At 33.4% G+C, this 25,008-nt stretch overlaps 1 protein-coding gene across 1 annotated transcript in view; it reads right to left on the bottom strand.

The window, feature by feature from the left end:
• LOC123530304 (protein tyrosine phosphatase domain-containing protein 1-like) overlaps positions 1-20,378 on the bottom strand; it is a 44,325-nt gene extending 23,947 nt beyond the window's left edge. Inside the window, exons 1-8 of the mRNA XM_053520917.1 lie at positions 20,263-20,378; positions 9,917-10,096; positions 7,959-8,124; positions 7,043-7,123; positions 3,582-3,700; positions 2,047-2,068; positions 1,181-1,287; positions 298-385 (exon numbers count right to left, since the gene is read on the bottom strand). Of these exons, the coding sequence (XP_053376892.1) occupies positions 298-385; positions 1,181-1,287; positions 2,047-2,068; positions 3,582-3,700; positions 7,043-7,123; positions 7,959-8,124; positions 9,917-9,989 (656 nt within the window). The 5' untranslated portion in view covers positions 9,990-10,096; positions 20,263-20,378. The remainder of the gene's footprint in view (positions 1-297; positions 386-1,180; positions 1,288-2,046; positions 2,069-3,581; positions 3,701-7,042; positions 7,124-7,958; positions 8,125-9,916; positions 10,097-20,262) is intronic.
• Between the last annotated feature and the right edge of the window lie 4,630 nt (positions 20,379-25,008).

Raw genomic sequence — 25,008 nt, 5'->3', positions numbered from 1 at the left:
ATGTGATTTCAGTATGCTTGGCTTAAAAAACAGGAAGATTAAAAACCTCCAGAGGACCACTTTCCATTGTCATCAATATTATAGAAGCATATTTAGATGGTTATAAATCATTAGCGTCTGTGACCTAGCAGTTAAGCATTTGGTTACTCGAAAGAAATTTACCCTGTGATTTACGTGTTTGCAGTTCTTCATAATAAAGTCTCAGGAATCTTGATATCACAAAGGTAAGTTATTCAACTAAAAACACCAAATTTAAAATAATCCAACTGTTTACTTTCAATACACAGTATCATATACCTTTTTTCTCTTACATAATGTATTGCCTCTCTGCCCGAGATTCTATTTGTGAACACAAGATAGCAGGCTATTATAACACCTGTCCTCCCTGAAATAACAATAAAAACATATCAGATTGACAGTACATCTCCTCAATCTTAACCTTTACCCTCCTTAATTTCTAAAAATGGACTGGTCCATCATTCAATTTTGGTAGCAGCACTTATTATTCAAAGGGATGTGCACTGAAAATTTACTGACTGAATAGCGAACAGTGCAGACCATGATCAGACTGCACAGACTTGCAAGCTGATCTTGGTCTGCACTGGTCGCAAAGGCAAAATCACTAGCGGCAAGCAGGCTAAAGGTTAAAGATTGTTAGTTTCACATCCACCCCACTATAATAACCCTGTAGACTGATACCTCCTCCCCATACCTAACACTAGAGAGTAAATAAAACATCTCCTTCACATACTAAACTGCAAGAATAAGAGTACAACTCCTCCCTATATCTCATCCCAGAGATTGATAGTACTCTTCCTCCCAATATCTTACTCTAAATATTGATAGCTGCACATCCACCCATACCAAAGGACCACACAAGGATACTATAAACAAAGGTTGGTGACCATCCATCATGTGGTTCACGAGAAGTCAATGGTATTTTATACATGTATTAAGCTATGACGGCCCCTAACAGGCCAAGCAAAACAATGAGAAGGTATCATTGAAGCCCTCTCACCGTAGAATCCAAGGAAATAATTCGGGACCGAAAACCAGAAAATGAAAAGCAAGCATCTGCTTGATTCTAAACTCACACTGACCAATGGTAAGACTTCATTCTGAGACTGGTTTCCAAAACCACTGTTTATTACCTTTAAGCCTGAACTTATGGTGTACCTACCTCTTCCAGCATGACAATGTACAGCAATTTTTCCCTGGGACACTGCAAACTGCATGACTTTTACCATATCCAGAATAGTACTTAGTGATGCTACTCCATAATCTGGCCTGTACAGGTATGAAAACAATAAAATACCATAAAAAACTATACAATATCATTAATAAGAAATTTTATTTTTGTTAATATTCATACTTCTTGTGAAATCATTATTTTTCCAAATATTCACAGATTCATCTGCTGAGGAAAAAAATACAACTATGTACCCTGTTTGAATGTTAACTATCACGCTCATACATTACAAACATTCTGTGTGTATGCATATAAATTAAAATGCTTATCTAATCAGGCTTTACAGATTACTGAACCACTAATAAAGAATTAAAACAGAGTTCAAAAATCAATAAATACCAGTATGTCCTTGATAAAGCGAAATAATTATAATACATTAATGATTACCAGTACTACATTTCGAATGAACCATATAATCAGGATATCAGAATAAAACATGTTTTCTATTTCACTTTCTATGTCAAACTGTCATCAATGTGCACATTGGTTTACAGTAAACAGTGACCTATATTCGTAAAATTCATAAATATTGCAAAATAAAATGAGGTACTTCATTTGTAAATTCAGACTTTTCAATAAAGATGAAATTCAACCCTTTCCTGATGGAAACCCTTTTGCAATACAGTATATGTGAAAATTACTTAGTACTTAAATTTCATAAACTGCAATTTTAGTGTTCTTTTTATCAATTAAATCCCCAGTTATTTGTCCTTTTTCATACTGAATTCCCTCTAAGTGGAGCAATGACATATAATTTCAGGAAGTCTAAGTTTTAAATCAAGAAATAAACAACTTACCAGCCAAAATTGTAAAAGAAAACTGAAAAAGAGAAATATTTTAGTTATAATGTGTTTTCTAACTTAAGGATACAAAATAAGCAAAGAACAAGTTAAAACATATAAAGACAGCAACAAGAATTTACTGTCCAACATCAGCCTTTTGTTAACTTTTGTGTTAATTAAATTTTAAAGCTTTTGAACCAATAATTGTAAAGGTGAAAAAAATGACAGAATTAAATGAACCTGTAGTTACTGTATTTCAATGGTAATCTAAAAGGTCTGTCAAAGTCTATTTCTTTTACAAAAGTCCTATTTCATATTTGCTAAGAAAGCAACATTGATTCATTGGTATCACAGGAGGTAATCTAATTAAAATCATATCAACTTAAGCTTCAATGTTCCATGCACAAACTGAATGAAGTGTATTAGTTTTTTAATGTGACTGCACAGATTATAGGTCTCCTATTAAAGCTGGTACAATGTCTTCAGAAGTTACATTTGCAGTTTTGTGCTATTTAAAAAATTGTATATTCCATTACAAACACTTGTCTTTTTTCCCAGACAATTTTTAAAGAAAAACAATAAAAATAAATAGTTTATAGTCATTTATTTTAGCTATGTCATGTTTTATTTCATCTCTGTCTTGTAAAATGCTTGAGTATATAAATAACTACTGAAAAAGTTTCCAAGAACAAGAAGACAATGATGGCTGAAATAGCTCACCTCAAACAGAATATACCAAGTTTCTTCTAAAATACTGGTGCAGTAACCTTGCTTTTTAATCCTATATGGCCCAGTTTTAATACAGACAAGATTTCAAAGAATAATCAGTCTGACCAAATTTCATACAAATCATTTGACCAAGTGACCTATTTTTTGACACTAAAATTAATGACTACGTTTAAAACTTGGCCTTAATTAATAACCTAGTTTTATACCCCAGTTAACTCGGTTCGAACTGGGACTAGATTTTATAAAGACAAACATTCTAACCAGGATTCATGAATATCAGGTAGAAAATGAGCCCTCTAGAATATTTGACAAGGGGTTTCTATTATCTGACCTAGTGACCTATATTTCATTCAAGATGACCAGTTTCCATCTTGACAAACATTGACTTGAGTTCAAGTATGTCAGTAGGATTTGTGGGCTTTAAGAGTGTTAACAGAGTTCTTGTATGATTTACACTTGTAACTTATTTTTTTTAAAACCAGATGTCTAAGCTTGAAGCTTGACTTAGATTAGATATAAACTTTCTGACCTGGATTCAAGGTCTGGTACAAAACATGGCCTCTGAAATGTCAACAATATTTTTCTATAGTTTAACCTAGTGGCCAAGTTTTTGAAACCAGACAGCCTTGTATCAAATCTCTCAGATATTTTATTAAAGCAATCATGCTGACCTAGTTTCATTAAGACTGGGCTAAAACTGTAACATCTAAAGTGTTAACACACAATGGCAACAATGGACACATGACAATCACAGTAACTCCTATTGGTGCACTTGCAGTCTAAAAATCAAAATTTATTATTAATCAATATTTCATTCATACTTCCTTTCTCCATGAAAGCCTGCGGATTGTAAAGAAATCCACTTGGGTCAAGCTTACTGGGTCCACATTCTGCATGCTCTCCAGCTATCTGTAGATTTACTATGGAGTTGATGCCAACACTGAAAAAGGCAACAAACTGTTAGAAGTAGAATGATTTAATGCCAGCATTGAAAATAGAAACAAACTGACTGAAGCAGAATGAGTGCATGCCAATACTAATACAAGCAAACAACTGCCTGAAATAGAGAAAGTGGATGCCAGAACTGAAACAGGCAACAATCTGATTGAAATAGAGCAAACTGAAGCCAGAACTGAAAATAGGGAACAAACTGACTGAAATATAATGAACTTATGTAAAAGCAGAATTGATGTAAGCACTGCTAATAGGAATCAAACTGTCTGAAGCAGAATTGATGCTAGCACAACAAACTGACTGAAGTAAAGTAACCTGATGCCAGCATTGAAAACAGGAAACAAACTGACTGAAGTAAAGTAACCTGATGACGGCATTGAAAACAGGAAACAAACTGACTGAAGTAAAGTAACTTGATGCCGGCACTGAAAACAGGAAACAAACTGACTGAAGTAAAGTAACCTGATGCCAGCACTGAAAACAGGAAACAAACTGACTGAAGTAAAGTAACCTGATGCCAGCATTGAAAACAGGAAACAAACTGACTGAAGTAAAGTAACCTGATGCCAGCATTGAAAACAGGAAACAAACTGACTGAAGTAAAGTAACTTGATGCCAGCATTGAAAACAGGAAACAAACTGACTGAAGTAAAGTAACCTGATGCCAGCATTGAAAACAGAAAACAAAATGACTGAAGTAAAGTAACCTGATGCCAGCATTGAAAACAGGAAACAAACTGACTGAAGTAAAGTAACTTGATGCCAGCACTGAAAACAGGAAACAAACTGACTGAAGCAGGGCTGATGCTGGCACTGAAAACATGCATTCTAACATGATCTGAATTATTTTCTCATTAAGCAAGACTGAAACTATGCGTTATTATGCAACAAAGTCATTGTTTATATGTCACAATTATTACGTCATAGCACAAGGCGTCACAGCAGCACGCTAGAAAAGAAAACCAAACAAAACAGGCAAATATTTGTTTGTTATCGTAATAGCATCAAAATAATATAATATCTCTTGAAAAACATCATTGTTTGTCATTCAGATACATATTATAATATCTTTATTGTTATGTATTTCTTTCACATCTTAATTCCAAACAACGGTTTTTATTCAAGAACAAATTACTGTTTGGGATATAAAACTTCTAAAAAAAACTGACTGAAGTAGAATGAAATGCAGCTCTGAAAAATGGGCAACAAGTTGATAACAGCCGACCAAAATTGATGCCAGAACTGAAATTAGGCAATAAACTAAATGAAAATTAATTGATGCCAGCACCGAAATTGGGCAAAAACCTACTGAAGTAGACCTGATGCCAGCACTGAAAATAGACAACAAACTGAAGTACAGTGAATTGATGCTTATCATGCTAGCTCTGATATTAGGAACAAACTGACGGAATTTAAATTGATGCCAGCATTGAAAACAAGTAACAGACTGTCTGAAATAGAATAAATGTATGCTAGTACTGATTCCAACACAGAAAATATGCAACAAACAGACTGAAAAGAAATGACATCAGAAATGCAGCCAGCACTAAACTAGACCTATCACTAAAGGTGATGAATGTACCCCCCGCATGCACTGACACAGTACATTGCAATTTGACACACACAAGATTGCATAATTATGTGGACTGTATGTATATAGACTGTATGTATACAGTATAGTAACAAAAAACAAAGTCCCATAACTATGCAGAATATTTATCTAAAGGAATGTAACATGCACCATGCACAACTAGGGTTGGTACTGACCACTTGTGTGAAGTTTCATTAAATTGTGTGCAAGGGTTTGGTAGATTAGGCACGCACAAGATTGCATATGCAGACTGTATGTACATAGTATGTTAACAAGAAACAAAGTCCCATAACTCTGCAATTTTTGTCGCTGAAAGAACCTAACATGCCCCATGCACAACTACTGTTGTTACTGATCACTTGTGTGAAGTTTCATTAAATTGTGTCAAGAAGATGAGGAGAGATGGTGCACACAAGATTGTGTCTATGTATATAGTATAGTAACAAAAAAACAAAGTCCCATAACTCTGCAAAAAATTTTTCTGAAAAAACCTAACACGCCCCATGCACAACTACTGTTGTTACTGATCACTTGTGTGAAGCTTCATTAAATTGTGTCAAGGGGATGAGGAGAGATGGTGCGCAGAAGATTGTGTCTATGTATATAGTATAGTAACAAAAAAACAAAGTCCCATAACTCTGCAATTTTTTTTCTAAAAGAACCTAACATGCCCCATGCACAACTACTGTTGGTACTGATCATTTGTGTGAAGTTTCATTAAACTGTGTCAAGGGGATGAGGAGAGATGGTGCGCACAAGATTGTGTCTATGTATATAGTATAGTAACAAAAAAACAAAGTCCCATAACTCTGCAAATTTTTTTTCTAAAAGAACCTAACATGCCCCATGCACAACTACTGTTGGTACTGATCACTTGTGTGAAGTTTCATTAAATTCTGTCAAGGGGATAAGGAGAGATGGTGCGCACAAGATTGCATCTACGGATAGACAGACAGACGGCCAGACGGACAGACAGACAGACAGACAGACAACCTGAAACCAGTATACCCCCCCTTACAACTTTGTTGTCGGGGGGTACAAATAGGCAACAGACTAAAGAACTGATGCCAGCACTGAAAGTGGGCAACAAATTACTGTGATATAATGAACTGATGCCAGCACTGAAGCCAGAGTACTGAAATTGGCAACAGACTAAAGAAGAACTGATGCCAGCACTGAAAGTGGGCAACAAAGTTACTGTGATATAAAGAATCGATGCCAGCACTGAAGCCAGTACTGAAATTGGCAATAAACTGACTGAAATGAACTTGCTGCAAGCACTAAAAATAGGTAACAAACCAACTGAAGCAGAATAAAACGATGTGTCTGAAGTAGAGAAATTTCATGAACTACTGACCTCTCAGTTCTTAGTTAAGCTTATGTACTAACTTAAGCTAACTAGGCAAGCTATACAAAGAACAGCCAAGTCCACTTGTTCCATATAAAGAGCACAAACTAAAAATCTTAAGGTCCCAAGTTTAATCTAAGGTCAAGGCAAATTAATCTGACCAAAGATGAAAAATTCTGAAAATAGTGTTCTCTGACTCTGTTAAGATTAAATAACTTCATCTTTGCTCACAATAATCAAGTCAGTTTTAGTATGAAATCCAAAGAAACTAGGTTAGTTGAATGCATGACTCTCATTATATAATTAAGATTCTATTGCAAAGTCATGCTAAACCAAAATCAAACAAAATGTATCAAGCAAACAAAAAGTTAACAAGGTAGAAAACTCACTCAAGAAACTTTTGAACAAGATTGTGTTTTTTGATCCCCACATTTGATGGTCTTGCCATGGCTAGAATATTGTCAGTCACCCTAAAATAAAATACAACAGAATTAATCAGACAGCTTACAATAGCATATGTTCAATAAGAGACAGACAGACCCCTTTCCTATACAGAAAAGTAAAGTGGATTCCAAGCAGAGGTCAAAATTTTTTTTTACTGGTCCACAACAACATAATTATTGTTTTATAATAATCATAATAATGAAATTATTATATAAACATTGACTGAATAGTAAATACTTCTTATAAAGGATGAAAACAGTAATGAGAACCAAAAAATATATATGCAAAATTTTAACATCATGTTTATGAATTAAATTGGTTTCATGGTTCTTAATGCTATACATGTCATCTGATACAGATTACATAAAGTCAAACCACAGACTTTCGCAGCATACACTCAAAAACAATTTGAACTATGTCAATTCTATTAAAGGAACAACTTCTGAAGATTCCTAGAATGGCATCAGTCAATAGAGTCCTTTAAAATGAATATCTCTGCCATTAAATCCTCTCAAATAGCACTTTCAGAAAAAAAAATCTACAATCTCTCTTATCTCGAACTGTTGTGATGAGCATAGAGAGAGAAGGGTTTTCTCAGAAATTATCAGTGTCATTATGAAGAAAGAAATAAAACTTTATTAAAGATTACTAGCCTGATCTCAACAGACTTTGTAAGTCTAGAAGATTTCCTGCAGGTCTTTTTTGGGTACTAAGCATTATATTATATAAAAGCATAATGTAATGAATTGTCAAAATGAATGAAACAATTCTGAATTTGAATAATAAGTTTTTAAACAGTACATTATCATGCGCATTTCAATCAAAACTTTTATCCTAACATGTTAAAATAAAGAAACCTACCACTGAGAGTACAGTCCCTTTATCACAGTTTCATGTTCCTCCCAGCCTTCACCAGTACAGTATTTACATTTTTTACCTCCACAAAAGAGAGCACACTGTCTCTCCGTGGAGATGAAGCCACGTGCAGTTTCTGATGTCTTGCTGTATAAACCTTTGGGCTTATTACCTACAAGAAAAAATGCTTTTTTCAACACTAAAAAATGTCATATATGCCCATCTTCAATTTATCAGAGTTTTTTCTTTCAAAAAGGTTAAAACAGTATTTGAGCCGTGCCACGAGAAAACTAACATAGTGGCTTTGCGACCAGCATGGATCCAGACCAGCCTGCTCATCCGTGCAGTCTGGTCAGGATCCATGCTGTTTGCTAATGGTTTCTCTACTTGCAACAGGCTTTGAAAGCGAACAGCATGGATCCTGACCAGACTGCACGGATGCGCAGGCTGGTCTGGATCCATGCTGGTTGCAAAGCCACTATGTTGATTTTCTCATGGCACGGCTCATTTAATGATTCTGCAAAACAAAGCTCTAAACCCATTTATTGATTAGTATTTGATTTTTTCATTACAAAAAATTTAGCATGTCTGGAATTCACATGTTCATTTCAAGTTTAACATAGCCTTACTTGGTGCAAAGAATGTAGGATTTATTTTCATATGGCGCAAAAATGATGACATTAGAATATATTATTACACCACTTTATAAACTGACAGTGAACTGCAGTTAGCGCTATTGAAAACAAGTCTACAGAATAGTTCAACATGTTTGCTGGCCTAAAGTTAGTCCAACTAGTGACGTAATTATCACTTTCATTTCATTTCAGTCTGATATTACGTCCAACTCAGCCACATCCGAACACATGCGTAATCATTAGTGATTAAAATATGAACATAAATTATAAGCTTCACAGTATGGAAAACGAAAGAAATATCTTAATTTGCTGTAGGTAATACATTTATCTTGTGAACAGAAATGTTATTTAACATGTTCTGCATAAAAAACTACAGAAAAACAGCCATCAAATATATGCATGAACGTACAGCATTTAGCAGTGTGAAGTCGTACACGATTTGTTCACTAAAGTTTATTCCCGGTGTTCGAGAAGGAACAAGCACATGAGAATATATGTGAATAGTTCTCTCTCAATATTTGTTTTGTCTTCAAATTTTATAATTCAACTTTAGATCGAAGTAAATGCACAAATAATATTGTGCTAATACGTTAAGAATTAGCCTTAGACGTTTTGCTCATCCGGTACCGGTACCTGACCATGAATGAAATGCGCCAATAGTGACGTAATAAAGCTGTGATGTCACCAATGGCAAAAAACAAATCGATACTGTAGGTCAGTGGGTGACTTTCTTCAGGAACTACGAAGTGCTCACGACCTGACATATCGTGTATTTCACAAGACAAGCACAAGAATAAATTTGCTATTTAGAAATATTTCTTTTCGCCATTAAATCATCATTATGCTTGCAATCATGTCTGAAAGACTGAAGTACCTAAATTACGCCATTTTTAATAGTGGCTGCTTGAAACTCTGTGGACGGACCGTCAGGGGAGGTAACTAGAGTCACGGATTGGGACTAGCCTAAAGTCAAAACTTTAAGTAATTAAATCTGTGAAAATATATTCATGATGTTATGAAATAACACCCTTATTGAATGGCTGTTTGCACTTAGTCTTCACACCTAATAAATAATGGCATGCCATTCAATTACTGTATACAGTCAAACCTGTGAAAGCAGTCACCTCTATTAAACAGCCACTTGTCTTAAGAAGCCACAATTTTCTACACTACTACAGCAAGAACTTGTCTTGAAAGGCCAGTTTTCCTGTCTTGAAAGGCCAGTTTTGCTTCTTCCCTTGACTGGTGTAACTGAACTTGTATAATAATAAATTAATGTATTGAGAAAATACGCCTTAATTATGCACAATAAAATTTTTATACATGTACCTTTAATGCTTTCATTTTCCCATTTAATGTCTTCCTCTCCTGGATGCTGGTGCTCGTCTGGGTCCGGCTCCATTATTTAGTCACATTAAACCATTGTCTCCATACAGTCAGTTATATACCCAGGGCCTAAGTGTAGCTAATCATGTAGATTTACTCTGTCTGTTATATGCAGTTTACGACCTAAAATTACACAATGCACATTAAAAAGGATATCAAATATGCATCACTGAAGAAACAATCAAGCTGCTAGCTATATTCAGGTAATTCCGATAATACTCAAACAGCTACTCAGCCTACTGCACAAGATCAGTAAATCTAAACGACACGAGTGTGATATTACATACTCAGCTAAGCATAAAATTACAGACTAAAAGATAATTCTGTGACAGTTTGATAATTTTCTGTTGAATGGTTCATGAGAAGAAATAGTTAAATTAAGAGATCAATAAAGAAAATATGAATAATATATTACTAGTATACAATTATTCATTAAGAATTACATAAATCGACGTGCCAGAAATATTAGGTCGTAACTGTTACTTACGACCTTATTTTACCTATGCATTTTCAGAAACTGCACTAATAGGGTTATAATGTGAACATAAAATAATAATTATGTGATCCTATTTATTGAACCAAAAATGGCATTTTGTTAATAATATAAGGTCGTATCTGTTACTTATGACCCATTTTTCATCAGTTTTAGAAATATCTACAGTAGGAAACAGTTGTATCTGCCACTAACAACCTTTTAACAATTATAAAGTAAATAGGTCGTAAGTAGCAAGTAAGTAACTTCTTATTATTGGCAACTGTAAAACAGGGTATACAAGTAAGTAACTTCTTATTATTGGCAACTGTAAAAGAGGGTATATACAATTTCTTAAATATCATTACCTTGATGAATACATGACCATCAGTACTTACACTATCTGAAAGCTTCAGCTATGAGGTTGAAATATAGATATGAACAGTTTCATTGAGGAGCCTATAAAACAATATATTTAGTGTTTTTTTTCAGTTTACTCAAAAATACTGTTTTTCAGTTGCAACCTTTTATTTCTGGGGCATCAAAATGACTATTACTGAGTAGATTTTTTCTGTGTAAGCTTAAACATTTAAAGTGTAGCTACAATCTTACTATTATAAGAATCTTTCACTGGTTGTGGGTAAAGACTGGAATATCCGACATGAGGCTCCTGCTATTTTGTTATAACTTATAGTAGCTTCAATTTACGCATTCATTCATAAATTATAGCATGTGAGTCATCTTACACCCTTGGCACCAGAAAAGCAGGGGAAATTCCTGTCCGGCATGCAAGAATATTGAATTCTGGCTGTATGCAAGCCATGCCAAGCTTTTCTATGCAGCTCACAAAATACACATGTATGTTTTGTTTTTTCCTCAAATACTGTATAAAAATGCACTACATCATACTGTTTTCAGTTTTTAATAAAATTTAGTATGTACTTTCTAAATCAAAAAAAGAGATCTTAACCCCTATCATGCTGTACACATTACATTCTGCGTTTGCGACCAGTGTTGATCTGCTCTGTTTGCCATTCAGTTAGTATCGTTTTTTAATAACAACCCTATTCAACAGTCAATGGTACTGTCTAAAATGAAAGATGGACAAGTTCATTATAGAAATTTAGGAGGGTAATGGTTAATGAACAGGCAAACTGAGCTGCTGTACATATGAACTCTGTTTTGAAGACTAACGCTGCTTTACTTCAATTATCAATGGACCGTGCATGTTAAACTATATAGAAATCATTCCTGTCCTAATTAAACGACAAAACAACAGTTAGTTGATCAACCATGCCAAGTTTTTATCTTTTAATTGAATAGAAACATGCATATTAATTGATTTTTAAGAGGATACTTCTATTACTTTAATCAATATGTAATCTATTTCTATTTGCATTGTACTATAATTCATCAACTTATACATTTAAACAACTGCTGATAAAGTACTTAAATAGTACTTCAATACCATGTAGTACACCTTTGTTTTAATGTTAAGAGTTACTGATAAATTTTCAGTAATTGTATGGAATCAATTTTTCATTGTTTTGTGACTGTTTCAATCCACAAATTTATTCCAACTAAAAAAAAAAAAGTTTTTTACCTTTAAATTTTCAAAAAACCACTAATTTAAGCCTCATGTAATTGCGGTTTTTGCCCAAACCACAAAATTTTATGTCTGCAAAATTTAATGATTTCACACTATTTCTTCTTTAATCAATAACAATAATATCATAGCTACATAATTTTATTTAAGAATCCCAGTAAAATACAATGTTCAAAAACATATATACAATGTACTGCATTTTGAGTTCAACATACCAACTGAAATGTGTTGATGAAAAAAAAATCTGGACAGCCTACCGACTATAATTATGGCATACAAGTAACCTTCTGAACATGCATTCAAATTTTCAACATGCCTTACTTTTTTGAAGTTTTTTTGTCCAATAAATTGTATTGTTATTGTTGTATTAACAGCAGTGAGAAGCTGGAATCAAATCCCGATGCACCACTTCAATATACATGTGATTTCAACAAAAATTCTCTCTGTTAGCTAATAACTAGCCTCAAAACAGATTTTGCCTCCTAATTAATCAAGTAGTAATTCTGTGTAAATCTGAGATAATACAATATTAGATGTACTTTGGGTAACTGAATAAACAAGTTCATCAAGGTTTCCTGATACATACTACTAATGAATTATTGATTTCCCATCTCCAGGAAGGATCAATACACTGGCAGTAATATAACATGAGATAATCATAAACAATACCAACTAGCAGAATATAGCAAAAAAAAGCTGCCAGGGGACGGAAACTACTACTCAAAAGCTTTGCCACTGCTTACTAAGGAAAAGTCCAGGGGGTCACAAGTGTGTCATATAACTTCTAAATTAGAAATTGTGATACAGCTGTATTTTTCAAAATAATTAGGAAGAAACTGCTCTATCAAAACGGCATGCCTCAAGATCTTTCAACAACAAAAAAAAATGTAACTTTTTTAGATATCTTGAAATAAATGTTACATTTCTTAAGAAGGCTTGAAAACTTAATTACTGACAAACTTAATATGTTTAAATAAGGAAACACATGAGAATTTGCTGTTTTTACTACTTTTTATGATGAAAATTGAAAAGTGTTTGTCACGCTTTTACCCCAGGTAAATGAAAAATACCTAAAAAATCATCTGATCCTATTTCCAAGACTGTTTAATTATAATTACCTGACAGGGATGTGCCTAATTGTAATTGTAATTTAATTAATTATAATTAATTACAAATTTTGATCGAATTGAAAATAATGGATAATTAAGCACAAACAAAATTAAAGCAATTGAAATTAATTAATTAATGATTTAGATTTGGATATCTATATTTTGAAGTCATTATTCACTACTTCAACTATAGCGCTATTGGCTACGACGACGGGAAAATGTCTTTATTGCCGTGGCGGTCCAGGGTTCGATTCCCGACGCCATCATCTTTTTTTTCTTGACTTGGATTTTTTATAATATTTTAGAAACAAAACTTCATATTCTAATGTTCATAATATGACCAAACTTCAATTTGAAAGAAAGGTTATTTTTTAGCCAAATCTGGAGGCATGCTGCTTTAATATCTAATTAAACAAGGCAGTCTGAAAGACAGCTATATCCCCCACCACTGTTATGAGTAGTGAAAGGGTTGATGGTATTGGGTGGAAGCATTAAACATTCGAGTTGTGACATTGACCTTAAGCTGGCAGGGGTGAATTTTGAATTCTGCACATTCAATGTCTTGATAAGAGGAATATTACAGCCAAGTCATATCAAAATCCTTCAAGGAGTTTAGGAGATACAGAGCAGACATAAAATGGAAGGCTCAAACCTTTGACCTTTAGTTGTGACCTTGACCTTGAGCCAACATGGCTGACTCATGAGTTCTGCACATTGTCTTGTTCAGGTGATCAATTGACCCACGTTTTAATGAAAATCCTTCAAGGGGTTTAGGTGATACAGAGTGGACACAAAATGGAAGGCTCAAACATTTGACCCCGAGTTGTGATCTCGCCCTTGACCCAACATTGCTGATTCATGAATTCTGCACATCGTCTTGATGAGGTGATCATTTGACCCAAGTTTCATGATTATCCTTGTTTTGAATTCTACTTTAAATGTTACACTAGCAATTAGATCAAAATTTTCATTAGTGATCTACTTGCTGAAACAAAATAGAACTTCTGTTTACAGTGATATAAACAGAATATCATTACTGAAAGATAATCTCTACATTTAAAATGACAGTTACAGTAATGAAGATAGATATAACAAATTATGTACTTGTAGAACTTACATGTATGTCTTTGTTCTGACATAAGTATGTCTTTAATTTGATCTAGAGTAGTACCGATGCAAGCTTTAGCCACCATTTTAGTACAGTGCATATAATATTATATTATGTCCGCCTGAAGACTGCTAGACAGGATAAAACCTGGTATGCAGAATCTGGAACAGAACATAATTATGAACACAGCCAATTTATGTGGGGGGTTTTTCTGTTGCGAAGTAGATGTTTTTAGTTATGAAGTAGCCATTTTATAGCTAAAAAGTAGCTGAATATCAGCTTCTGCTCTAAGATAAAAGAAAATGCCCTGGTCAGTGCTGATACTGCAGTTCAATGCTGCTTAGTTAAACAAACAGTTATGGAGACAATCAACTGTAAATAAACATAGTGCGTGTTATGACAGCTGTAGACAGAACCATACACATCTCTGTTTTCTAGATTTTTAGAGCTTTCCCTTGAAGTTACATGTACCTGACTGTGTGCAAGTGTTTCTATATAAATTACTTCCTTTCACAAATGCATGATTACCATCATTTTTTGAAGATCAGAAATGCTGTTAAACAGTCATCACATCACATTCCTTTGAACTTACACAGATTAAAAGCTGTCTGAGAATTGCTTCTTCACCTTCAATTGTTCTTCTTAGAATTAACTTTTCAATCAAATATATGTATGCGCCACATATTTGTAATGATTAATAATGCGTGTGCGGTTGCTAAAATTTAGGAAGTACCTAGAGGTACGCTAGCCAAACTGCTAACCAAACCTTTTCATCCGGAGTGTACAGATCCAGTAACTGATATATTAATACTGGTTTATATGGTTAACTGGAAGAGGAATGTTATGATTAGTAAAATTGTTGTCATAAAGTTATGTTACAAACACATTATGTAGCGATAATACCTAGTTTTTTCAAATCATAGGTATGAAGTTAAAAAGCTTTGAAATGAAGGCAAACGTCCATATATTTTTCAAAAATAGATATATTGACAATATTTTAACCAGAGGCGTAGAGTTATGAGCATTTAATATTTTCATATAAAAGAAAATTCTGTGATCAAGGAAATGTAACTCTTCTTGAACATGGAGAGCAGAAACATCAAAGGGACATAATATATTGAATAGTTTTTATTTGGGTGAATTTGATTTAACATTCAGCTGTGATCTGGATTGCTAAATAATGATCCAGGATACTGTTTGCTAAAAATATAGAACATCTGGAACAGTCTGAAAACAGCAAAAACATGCTGCAGCAGAATGCAAATATTTAAGCTCGGACCGGGACTCGAACACAGGACCTCTCGCACCTAAGGCAGACACTCTACCACTTCCCTATAACAGCAGTAGCTATAGCTTGGCAATTTAAGTGCACCCCTATTCTCTTCCCGACATCATTACGTGAACTGGAAAAAATTTGTGACAATAACATGTTCGGTGTACTCCGGATTATCGGCGTATTCGCTTTGTTACCTAACGGCAATTTTCGTGTAAAGAAAAAATATAATCTAATTTTGCCAACATTTTACTCGGTAAAAACTGCCCAAATTTCTCTGACGTGTTTTTTAGAGTATGAACTTACTAACTGGTAGTACCAGTGAAATATAACTTACACTGATTCTTTTATATTTGCCCTTTTAGCAGCAGGCGAACGGAAAAGACAGTGAGCTTTGTCCAAATTTAAGCAATCAATTTACCAGTTTCGAGAGGATTTCAGTTGATAGGAAATTACATTTACAAACTAAATACCTTTCTGTATCACATGAAGTCATTAGCATTCACTGTCAATCAGGATTACGACTAAGATCAACTGTCATTCATTCATTCCAATGATTCATAGACAGAGTCAATTGTTTACATTTTTTTATCGTAACCGGTGCATTTGTAAAAACCACTATATTTTGAAAAATCTAAGTATGCGAAGACCTCTGGTACGATCTCTACATTATGTTAAAAACAACTCTTAACAATGCCATTTATCTTGTGTAAATCTTTTTAGCTGGAAGGCATCAAATGCGAAACTTTCAAATGACTTTTTAATTAACAATGATTTCAGTTAGTCACGGTTATTTACTCAAAAAGTAAAACAAAACAAATCAAGATTTTACCAGAACAATAAAAGTGCAAAAATCAATAATGATTACAAAGATCTGTTTGGTGTAATGGATATATTAAATTTTATGCAATACTGCATTTTTCTACTGCTGTTTCAAATCACCTGCAATACATCAAAACAATGAAATAAACAAATTTAATGAACAAGAAATAAATTATTGGTTTACCCACTTACCTTTACTGTCATACAATTCACCACCAAGGAAAACTTAAAAGTTAAGATATCTTTTGGTACTGCTTAAAGACGCGCCACAGAATAACTGAGTGTATTCTTTTGTATTTCCATGATGGTAATTATACATAATTTGCATGATAAAAATGAGAAATATAAGCATCTAGTACAGTGACATACATTAGGCCAACACAATGTGTTTTACTATAAACATTTTATTTACTGAATATAGCAGTATGCATAGTATTTGAGGTATTAAGCTGAGTTTAGCCTACATTGTGTTTCTATAGGGTAAAATAGTTGTTTATCTATGTTTTTAAAACAATACTGGAAATAGATCAACTGATTATATTTTTGCAGATGAAGTTGTGAAAACATATTAGTTTAAGGAGGGCCTGAATTGTCCACCTGTCTCCTGGAAGTATACCTGTATTATACAAGTATTATCAGAATGATTTTCATGAATTTCATGTGTAGAAAAAGTAGGTCACTAGGTTGTGTGTCTTTAAAATAATTATTATGATACAACCACTAAGTGACCCTTAGTAGTCCATTGTGTCTCTTTAGAGTTCCTTAGTACCCATACATGCCAAGTCTCCTGGACAAGTTTTACATGAGATTCCAGGAGATTTTATCCACCAGCAATTTTTAGGAAATTTTTAGTCGAATATGAAACTGTAAAAGAAATTAAATCGTTTTTCTTTTCTGATTTGTTAAACTGAGTTGGGTAATGGTTTCAGGGGTTGAAAGTTGAGTTTTAAAACATTTTAAACAACTAAACTATTAATTTAAGTTTTTTAAACATTCCTAGATTTTAAGCACATGAGCAGTAGCATAAACAGATTGAAGTGCTTTTTACGCAATAAACATAAAACAATACAAAATTATAACTGTTAAAAAAATGTTTGAACCTATCTCAAGTTCTGCCATCACTGCTAATGGTGGTCATTAATCCAGTTAGGTCAGCTCTTTTATGTATTCAATTGTAACCCTAAATATCTATCCATTAAGAAGCTCCTGTCTTTATCATCCTGGTTTCAATTTTGATAGGGTTATGCTCCCTTTTAATTTATATATATATATATATTTTTTTTTTTTTTTTTTTTTTTTTTTTTTGTTTGTTTAAGTTTAATAAATTTGTTAGACTCATAACTTGAAATGGTCATCTGTTGTCAGTCTACACCAGGAGGGACGATCCCAATAGATCTGATCTTGGATTTTGACAGGGTTGTGCCCCTTATTTAACTTAGAATGTTCTAGTCAAAGTTTTACACAGTGTTTCTTTTGCGGACAAAGCTCTAATTCACTGAGAAAGGTTGAGCCTGCTGTCTTACGAACAGGTCTTGTTGAAATATATTTTTAATAAAACATACCTTTTAAAACAGATAGCTTTTTAATAGCTGTATCAGTAACACTGACATTATGGTCTTATATGTACCAATGTAGATATTTAGGACAGTCTGTAAACAATTGTTCTATCTCCTTTTCATTATAAATAGACTGTTTTAAACTTTTAAATGGCACTGTCTTAGTAGTTATATGTCTAATTCCTAGATTTTAGATAGTTAATATAGAATTTTAATTAGTGGTAATACTAGTAAAAGTAAATATGAATATGTTTTTTAAAAACTTTTGTCTGGCTTTTTTATAGTAGAAATCAATTTTATCTCAGTCTCTTATAATTCATATATGAATGACATTGTACACTGTATTATTGTTTCTTTAACCTATGTTGTATATTGATGTACTGTACAGTGAAGAGACTATAATAAATAAATAAATAAATAAATCATATTTCCACTCACCAATTAATATAATCTAAAAATATCCCAAAGCACATACACACACCTGTTTGCACGTTGTCAGTGCGACCTTGTTAAACTTTTATTGATGGAGTTGTAAATTACGTCAGCCACAGTGCGTAATTAGCGATTTAGTTTGATACATGAAACCATAAGCTTGGAATTTTGGATTTCCGGGAGAAAGAATTGATTTCCGTATGACTGGGAGATGGACTGAAATCTGTGAAACTCACGGACGATCCGGGAGACTTGACATGACATTGTATGAGTACCTCCTTAATTAGTGGTCCTTAGTGTACTTTAATGGGAAAATTACTTGAAATAATTCGCTCATATCTTTCTTATTTTAGCATTTTTTCCTTAGATTTTTCTTCAGTGTCCTTACTTAGTCCTACTAATTTGACACGATCCTAGGAAATATTGAGTTATTTTTCTTATCGGCAATATCTCCACTCGAAAGACCAAAACAGTGGAGGAAATTTCCAATGAAATTGTCATCTCTGTCAATTTGTGTTTAAATGCTCAATTTGTTGCGAATATGAGATAAAATCCTATATTCAAATAAAACTTATGTATCAAAAGGGGATTCAATTCCTCATTGATTTATGTAAAAATTATCAAATAATTTCCAAAATTACGAATTTTCTGGTGATTTAAACCTATGTATGTACCGTATCAACGTTTACCACGTCTTCATGGCAATATGCGCAAGTGATAAAACCAATAACTTTACATGACTGTGTACTGTGATTTATCCTCCAATATTTTGCTCCTTCGCAGTTTTGACGATTAGATTGCCCGTCACAAATATAAAACAATCCGGCCGTCAAATTATTTTGACTAGGTCCTTATTGTACACTTGGTAGTCTAAATAATGAGACCTCGGGTAGACCGATTTTACATTTTGATATTTTACATTGTCTACCTAGAGGTCTCAACCAGAAACAATCAAAACTGTGGTGGAAACTGTGGTCGATTGAAATTACGATTTTTCAGTAGTCACGATTTTTTTTAGCCCTAACAGCTTACCTGTTGTTTTAAATCATAAATAGTAAATAAAAAACATAAGAACATGACATATTTATCAAGAATTTCTGTTGTAAAAAATTTTAACCTCTAACATTTCAATCGTCTTCATGTAATGGTGGTCGGTGGCGTGACCAATGAAAAAGCTTCGTGTAGTAATGTGTTTACCTATATCGGCCATTTTCCAATATGTAGTACACGCGATTTAAACCTCAGAATTTTTTTAACTGCCATAGTTTGAAATTTTTTTAAGGAATCTAGATAATATATACATCACTGGAAAGGAAAAATTACAGGCTTTCTATGTATGTATTTCTTTTTTTAGATCCGTTGCTTTATTATAACATAATTCCCGCCCAACGGATTCCGTTGGGTGTTATTTATGTAAAGAAGGGGACAGTGCTATCACATTCTTTTCCTTTTCTGGTTTGTACTCGGAGGCGGATATCAACAAGTCAAAAAAATATTAACGATATTCAACTCTCCAGTACAATTATTTGGACTAGTACACTTGGTGACCACCAAGTGGTCCTTAGTGCCCACTTTGTAGTCCTTACTGCCTCCTTAGCAGTGTAGTGCATTGTAGGACTACTAGGGCCCCGGCCTTATTTTACACTGGAAATTATGATATCATGTTGTTTGATAGCTTATTATAATATCCTCTCTGCTCATACCATTTTACGCCATTTTCAATAATCGCATTGATTACCGGACCCCTAGCCACTGTCTAAATTTTATATATAAATTTTATACTCAAGACACGAACTACAACTTACGAAAGTTTTATGCACGAATAGTAGTACAGAAAAGTTGCATTTTCTTGATCAGTTCGTACAAATTAACAGACAATGAGAATAGATTATATTAGCGTAACTTACTAACCATTAATTTGTTAAGAAAATTTAATATCTTCAGGTTTATGTTTCTTACAAATTAACTGAAATAAATTACACTGTTGCTACAGCAAAATATTTACTACCAGTAAGGGAAATAACTCCAAGGAAGTGGCTATTCCTACGGTCCCGTAAGAATAGCCTCACAGGCTATTCCTACGGCTCTCCCGTAAGAATAGTGAAATAGCCCGCAGGTGGCTATTCCTACGGCTCTAAAGACAGTTTTGTATGTCCATCTTGAACTGTATTGTACTGAATTAATTCAAATGGTATATTTTCGAACAAATTGTTTACTTTTCAGTATCACATCGAGAGAGAACTTTGCATGTCAATTTTCAAGTAAAAATAGTTATATATAAGGTGGTTTTGAAACGAAAAACGTATACGGGTGTTGATTTCGGCAGATTCTACTGTATTCGCAGAAATTTTAAGTGACAGGCAAAATCAAGATATAAAATTTAAAGTGATGATTTTTTTAAAGAATCATTTTAAGCTTTTATTCACGAAAAACGTTTGAGGGTGTTGATTTGGACAGAAATTATATGCGAAGAAATCTCAAGTGAAAGGCAAAATCAAGACATAAAATCTAAAGTGTTGAATACTTTTTAAAATCCTTTTAAGCTTTTATTAAGAGTATATTTCTACGTGTACATGCCAATTTTCAAGAAAAAAATACTTATACTAAGTATTAATTAGAAACGAAAAGTATATACGGGTGTTGATTTTGCCAGATGGTCATCGACATGCAAAATCAGGTCATAAAGTCATAAAGTAATGAATAATTTTTAAAACCCTTTTAAGCTTTTACCCGTATACGTTTTTCGCTTCAAAACCACCCTAAATATAAATATTTTTTCTTGAATATTGACATACAAATTCCAGTTTAAAGCTTAAAAAAATTATTAATAAAATAGAATCTGGCGAAATCAACACTCGTATACGTTTTTCGTTTCAAGACCACCTTATATATAATTTTTTTTCTTGAAAATTGACATGCAAACTTAGAAATATATTCTTAATAAAAGCATAAAAAGATTTAAAAAGAAAAAATATCACTTTAAATTTTATGTCTTGGCTTTACCTGTCACTTGTGATTTCCGCGCATGTAGAATCGGGCGAAATCTTGACCCGTATACGTTTTTTCGCTTCAAAAACACCCTACATATAAATATTTTTTCTTGAAAATTGACGTGCACACGTAGATTTATATTTTTAATAAAAGCTTAAAAGGATTTTTAAAAATAATTATTAGTTTACATTTTATGTCTAGATTACGCTAATTTGATTAGATTTCTGTCACCCCATTAGAAATTCTCTTGAAATAATGTATTCATTTTGTGAAATGAAAGTAATGAGGATGGAACAAAACATTATAAGTAAACAGTTTGTTCGAAAATATACCAGTTGAACTAATTCAGTACAATGCAATACAAGGTGGACATATATAACTGTCTTTAGAGCCGTAGGAATAGCCACCTGCGGGCTATTTCACTATTCGGGAGAGCCGTAGGAATAGCCTGTGAGGCTATTCTTACGGGACCGTAGGAATAGCCACTTCCTAACTCCAAACGCACTATACACGGTGCGGAACAAGAATGCTTTTTTGCGGTCCTACATTATAGGCTGAACACCGCTAAATCCGGATGGTCTTAAATACTTAATAACGTTATTTCGACATTTTCTAGACTAGCACTTCAACAATTTAATGGTCGTATATTGAGAGCACATTTACATATCACTAGCAACATAAAAGAATTCTAAAACTTCAATAAAAAATATGGCACCAAAAAAAAAAAAAATATTAATAGATGGTCTATCTATCTATCTATCTATTTTCCAATACTGTCTAACCCTTTACAGGGACGTAGATACTTCCGTGTGCGTCAAGCCACAAAGATTGTTAGTAGAAAATAAAAGAAAATCGGGCCAAAATAAAAGGAAAAAGAAAATATGTCAGTAATTTAAAAGATAAAAACAGGGGTGAAGAGCAAGCTTATGATGAAGTGTGTTCAATGTTGCAAACAGGGGCATTGAATTGCTCATGGGTTGGAAGGAATGGAATGTCAGGGAGAAGATTATCCCAAAGGATAATAGTCCTGGGGAATAGGAATATTTGTAGTAGTCAGTGGTTGCAGAGATTAACCTGTAAGACAGTGGATGATATAATGGCGTGATTGCCTTGTTAGGGGGATGAGATAATCTTCTAACGGGATTGATCAGGTCGGCGTGACGTCACATCCGGAGCAATCGATTATGCAAATTACCTTGGAGGTGAAAGCAGGACCTCGCACTTCGTAGCGAATTAACTAGCGGTGTGGGTTGTGATGTTTTAATTCTCAAATAAAACAAATCAAGAGTCATCTTTTTTATCATCTGCAGTCCTTACGTTATGGTACAATCTATATATTTTTCAAAAAAAGTAGGGTTTTTGTGATAATTGATTTTGTGGCATTTTAAAACGGTCTGGAAAAAGTGACAGATTATGTATTGTCTGCTCTTCGGCACTACGGATCAGATATAAGTATTGTCTTGTCTATAATTAAAACAAGTTCCCAAGCTTATTCAACATTTTCTCAGTTTGCTATATACATATTAATCTAAACTAAATATCTGAGAACATAACATTTTTTTTATTCAACTTCTTTGCTTGAAATCGTAGCAGTTGTTTCTTTCATCTCTTTCAAGTGTCTTGAAAAAGAATTTTTTTTCTTTTTAAGAAAGAACAGATCAAATAAATAGTAAATTAATTTTCTGATATTTTTATGTCTTTTTTAAATAAGCTGATTTTCTAAATGTTTTAATGCTCTGAAATAATTATATTGTTGCCATTTTCTGAAATGTACTTTGTGCGATATATTTTATTTAGTTAATGTAAAATGCTATAATGTCGAAGTACATTAAGTATGAAAGTCATTTAAATAAAGTTGAAAACTTATACTTTATTCTATATGTAATCTTATTGCAGACATTTTTTTTTTTTTGAAGAAGAAGAAATTTCCTTCCAGCCAAAAATTAGTTTGGTGAATTAATTTTAAAGTTTCAAATGAACTAAATGTTCGGGCATGTGTATTGGTTAAAGTTTTTTTATGTAGTAGCTCTATTAATCCCTTTGTCAACTGACACGCAAATAACAATAATGTGCATCTTCCAAATATCATAAGACCCTGAAGGCATACATCAAACGGATAAGACAGGAAATTACCATAAGGCCCCGAAGGGGTACATCAGAGGGATAAAACAAACAGGAAATCAATCTGTTAATAAGTGATAGTCATTAGGAACTGGTCAAAACTGATTTTCATCAATATACCACATACTGATTGGTTTCCATAGTGATTTATGACTTATGACTGGAATGAATGCTTTAATTTTGTGGTATGTGGAAGCAGTCAATTGTGACAGTCTAACAATTAACAAAAAAAAATGGATATTGAAAACTACAATATGACTAACATTATTCTAGACAAAACGTGCAAATTATCGTTCTCAGTTTTAAATAATTGACAAAACAGAGATCAGCATTTTTTTTAGTATTTTCGTAATTGGAAGTCATCAGTTTATTGATACGTCCTGGCTGTTCGTAAAAAAAGAAACTAGCATGCAGTTATTATATATATCATTTTATCTCCGCGTGTAACACAGTAGCTCTAGATGTCATATTACAGTTAAAACAATTGTAACATATAAAAAACCGCTTTGTGTTATAAATGCTATTGTGATCCTGATACGCTTCGAGGGTCTCCAGTATTTACGTATAATGTGCTATTAAGCTTTAAATTATGACACCTCTCATTAAATTTTATACGAATCAGAATTTAGGTAAGATGTGTTGATTTGATTAAATTTGGAGTCACTGAATCACTTTTGACACCACAGTATAAGCTATCTGGCTTTCAGAACTATTTTAATGGCAGGCTACTAAATAGAACGAGAAAAGTGAAACGAATGGAGAAGCCTAATTAGATGAACTAGATTTTCTGTTTTATTTACTTTAAAAAGACCTCCGATTTTTTAAATTATAATTTTCATCCAGTCCGTCACAAATATGAGACCTTGTAGCTTACACGGATCAATGATGAATATCACGTCTGAAACCTAAAAAAGAAAGGTTTCTTTCTCGGGAGTGATTTCTGGAACATCATGCTACATTATAAATTCACTGGCTTATTAATATTGCCCAAAATATTACTTTAAGCAAAGAAAAACAACCAGCACTAGTGAAACATGAAACGCTTTTCAATTACAATATAGCGTTTGCTGTCACCTCCGCTTGTTGCTACGCAACGCGATACGCTGAAGTGCCCGGATATCCGACCTGATCAATTGCAACTAGTTGATTTGATATTTTATACATAAGAGAGAGTCAATGCGCCGGAGATCTAGCCTACGCCATTTTAGGCTGTATAACATGTCAGTGACACTGGAGGTGTGGCCAAAGTCGGACATAGCCCAACTCACTGCCCGTCTTTGGACCGCTTCTATCTGGTCTAGCTATTTGTGTTTGTGTGTATGGAGACCAGACTTCGGAACTATATTCCAGCTGAGGTGGTCCGGGTCATCCATGATATGGTCCAGGTTGTCCACAGCGTTGGGTGGTAACATTTTCCAATACGTTAAAAATCCACAGATTTCAAGATACAACAAAGGCGACCAAAATCAGCAGTTCCGTGATTTTGGTTAGATAATTTGACCGTACAATTGAAAAAGTGGATACTCCACAGGTCGCTCAACACGA

This window comes from Mercenaria mercenaria, chromosome 13 (genome assembly GCF_021730395.1).
Source record: "Mercenaria mercenaria strain notata chromosome 13, MADL_Memer_1, whole genome shotgun sequence".
NCBI classification, from domain to species: domain Eukaryota; kingdom Metazoa; phylum Mollusca; class Bivalvia; order Venerida; family Veneridae; genus Mercenaria; species Mercenaria mercenaria.
The sequence above is the reverse complement of the archived record's forward strand: the minus strand, read 5'-3'. Positions and strand labels throughout refer to the sequence as shown.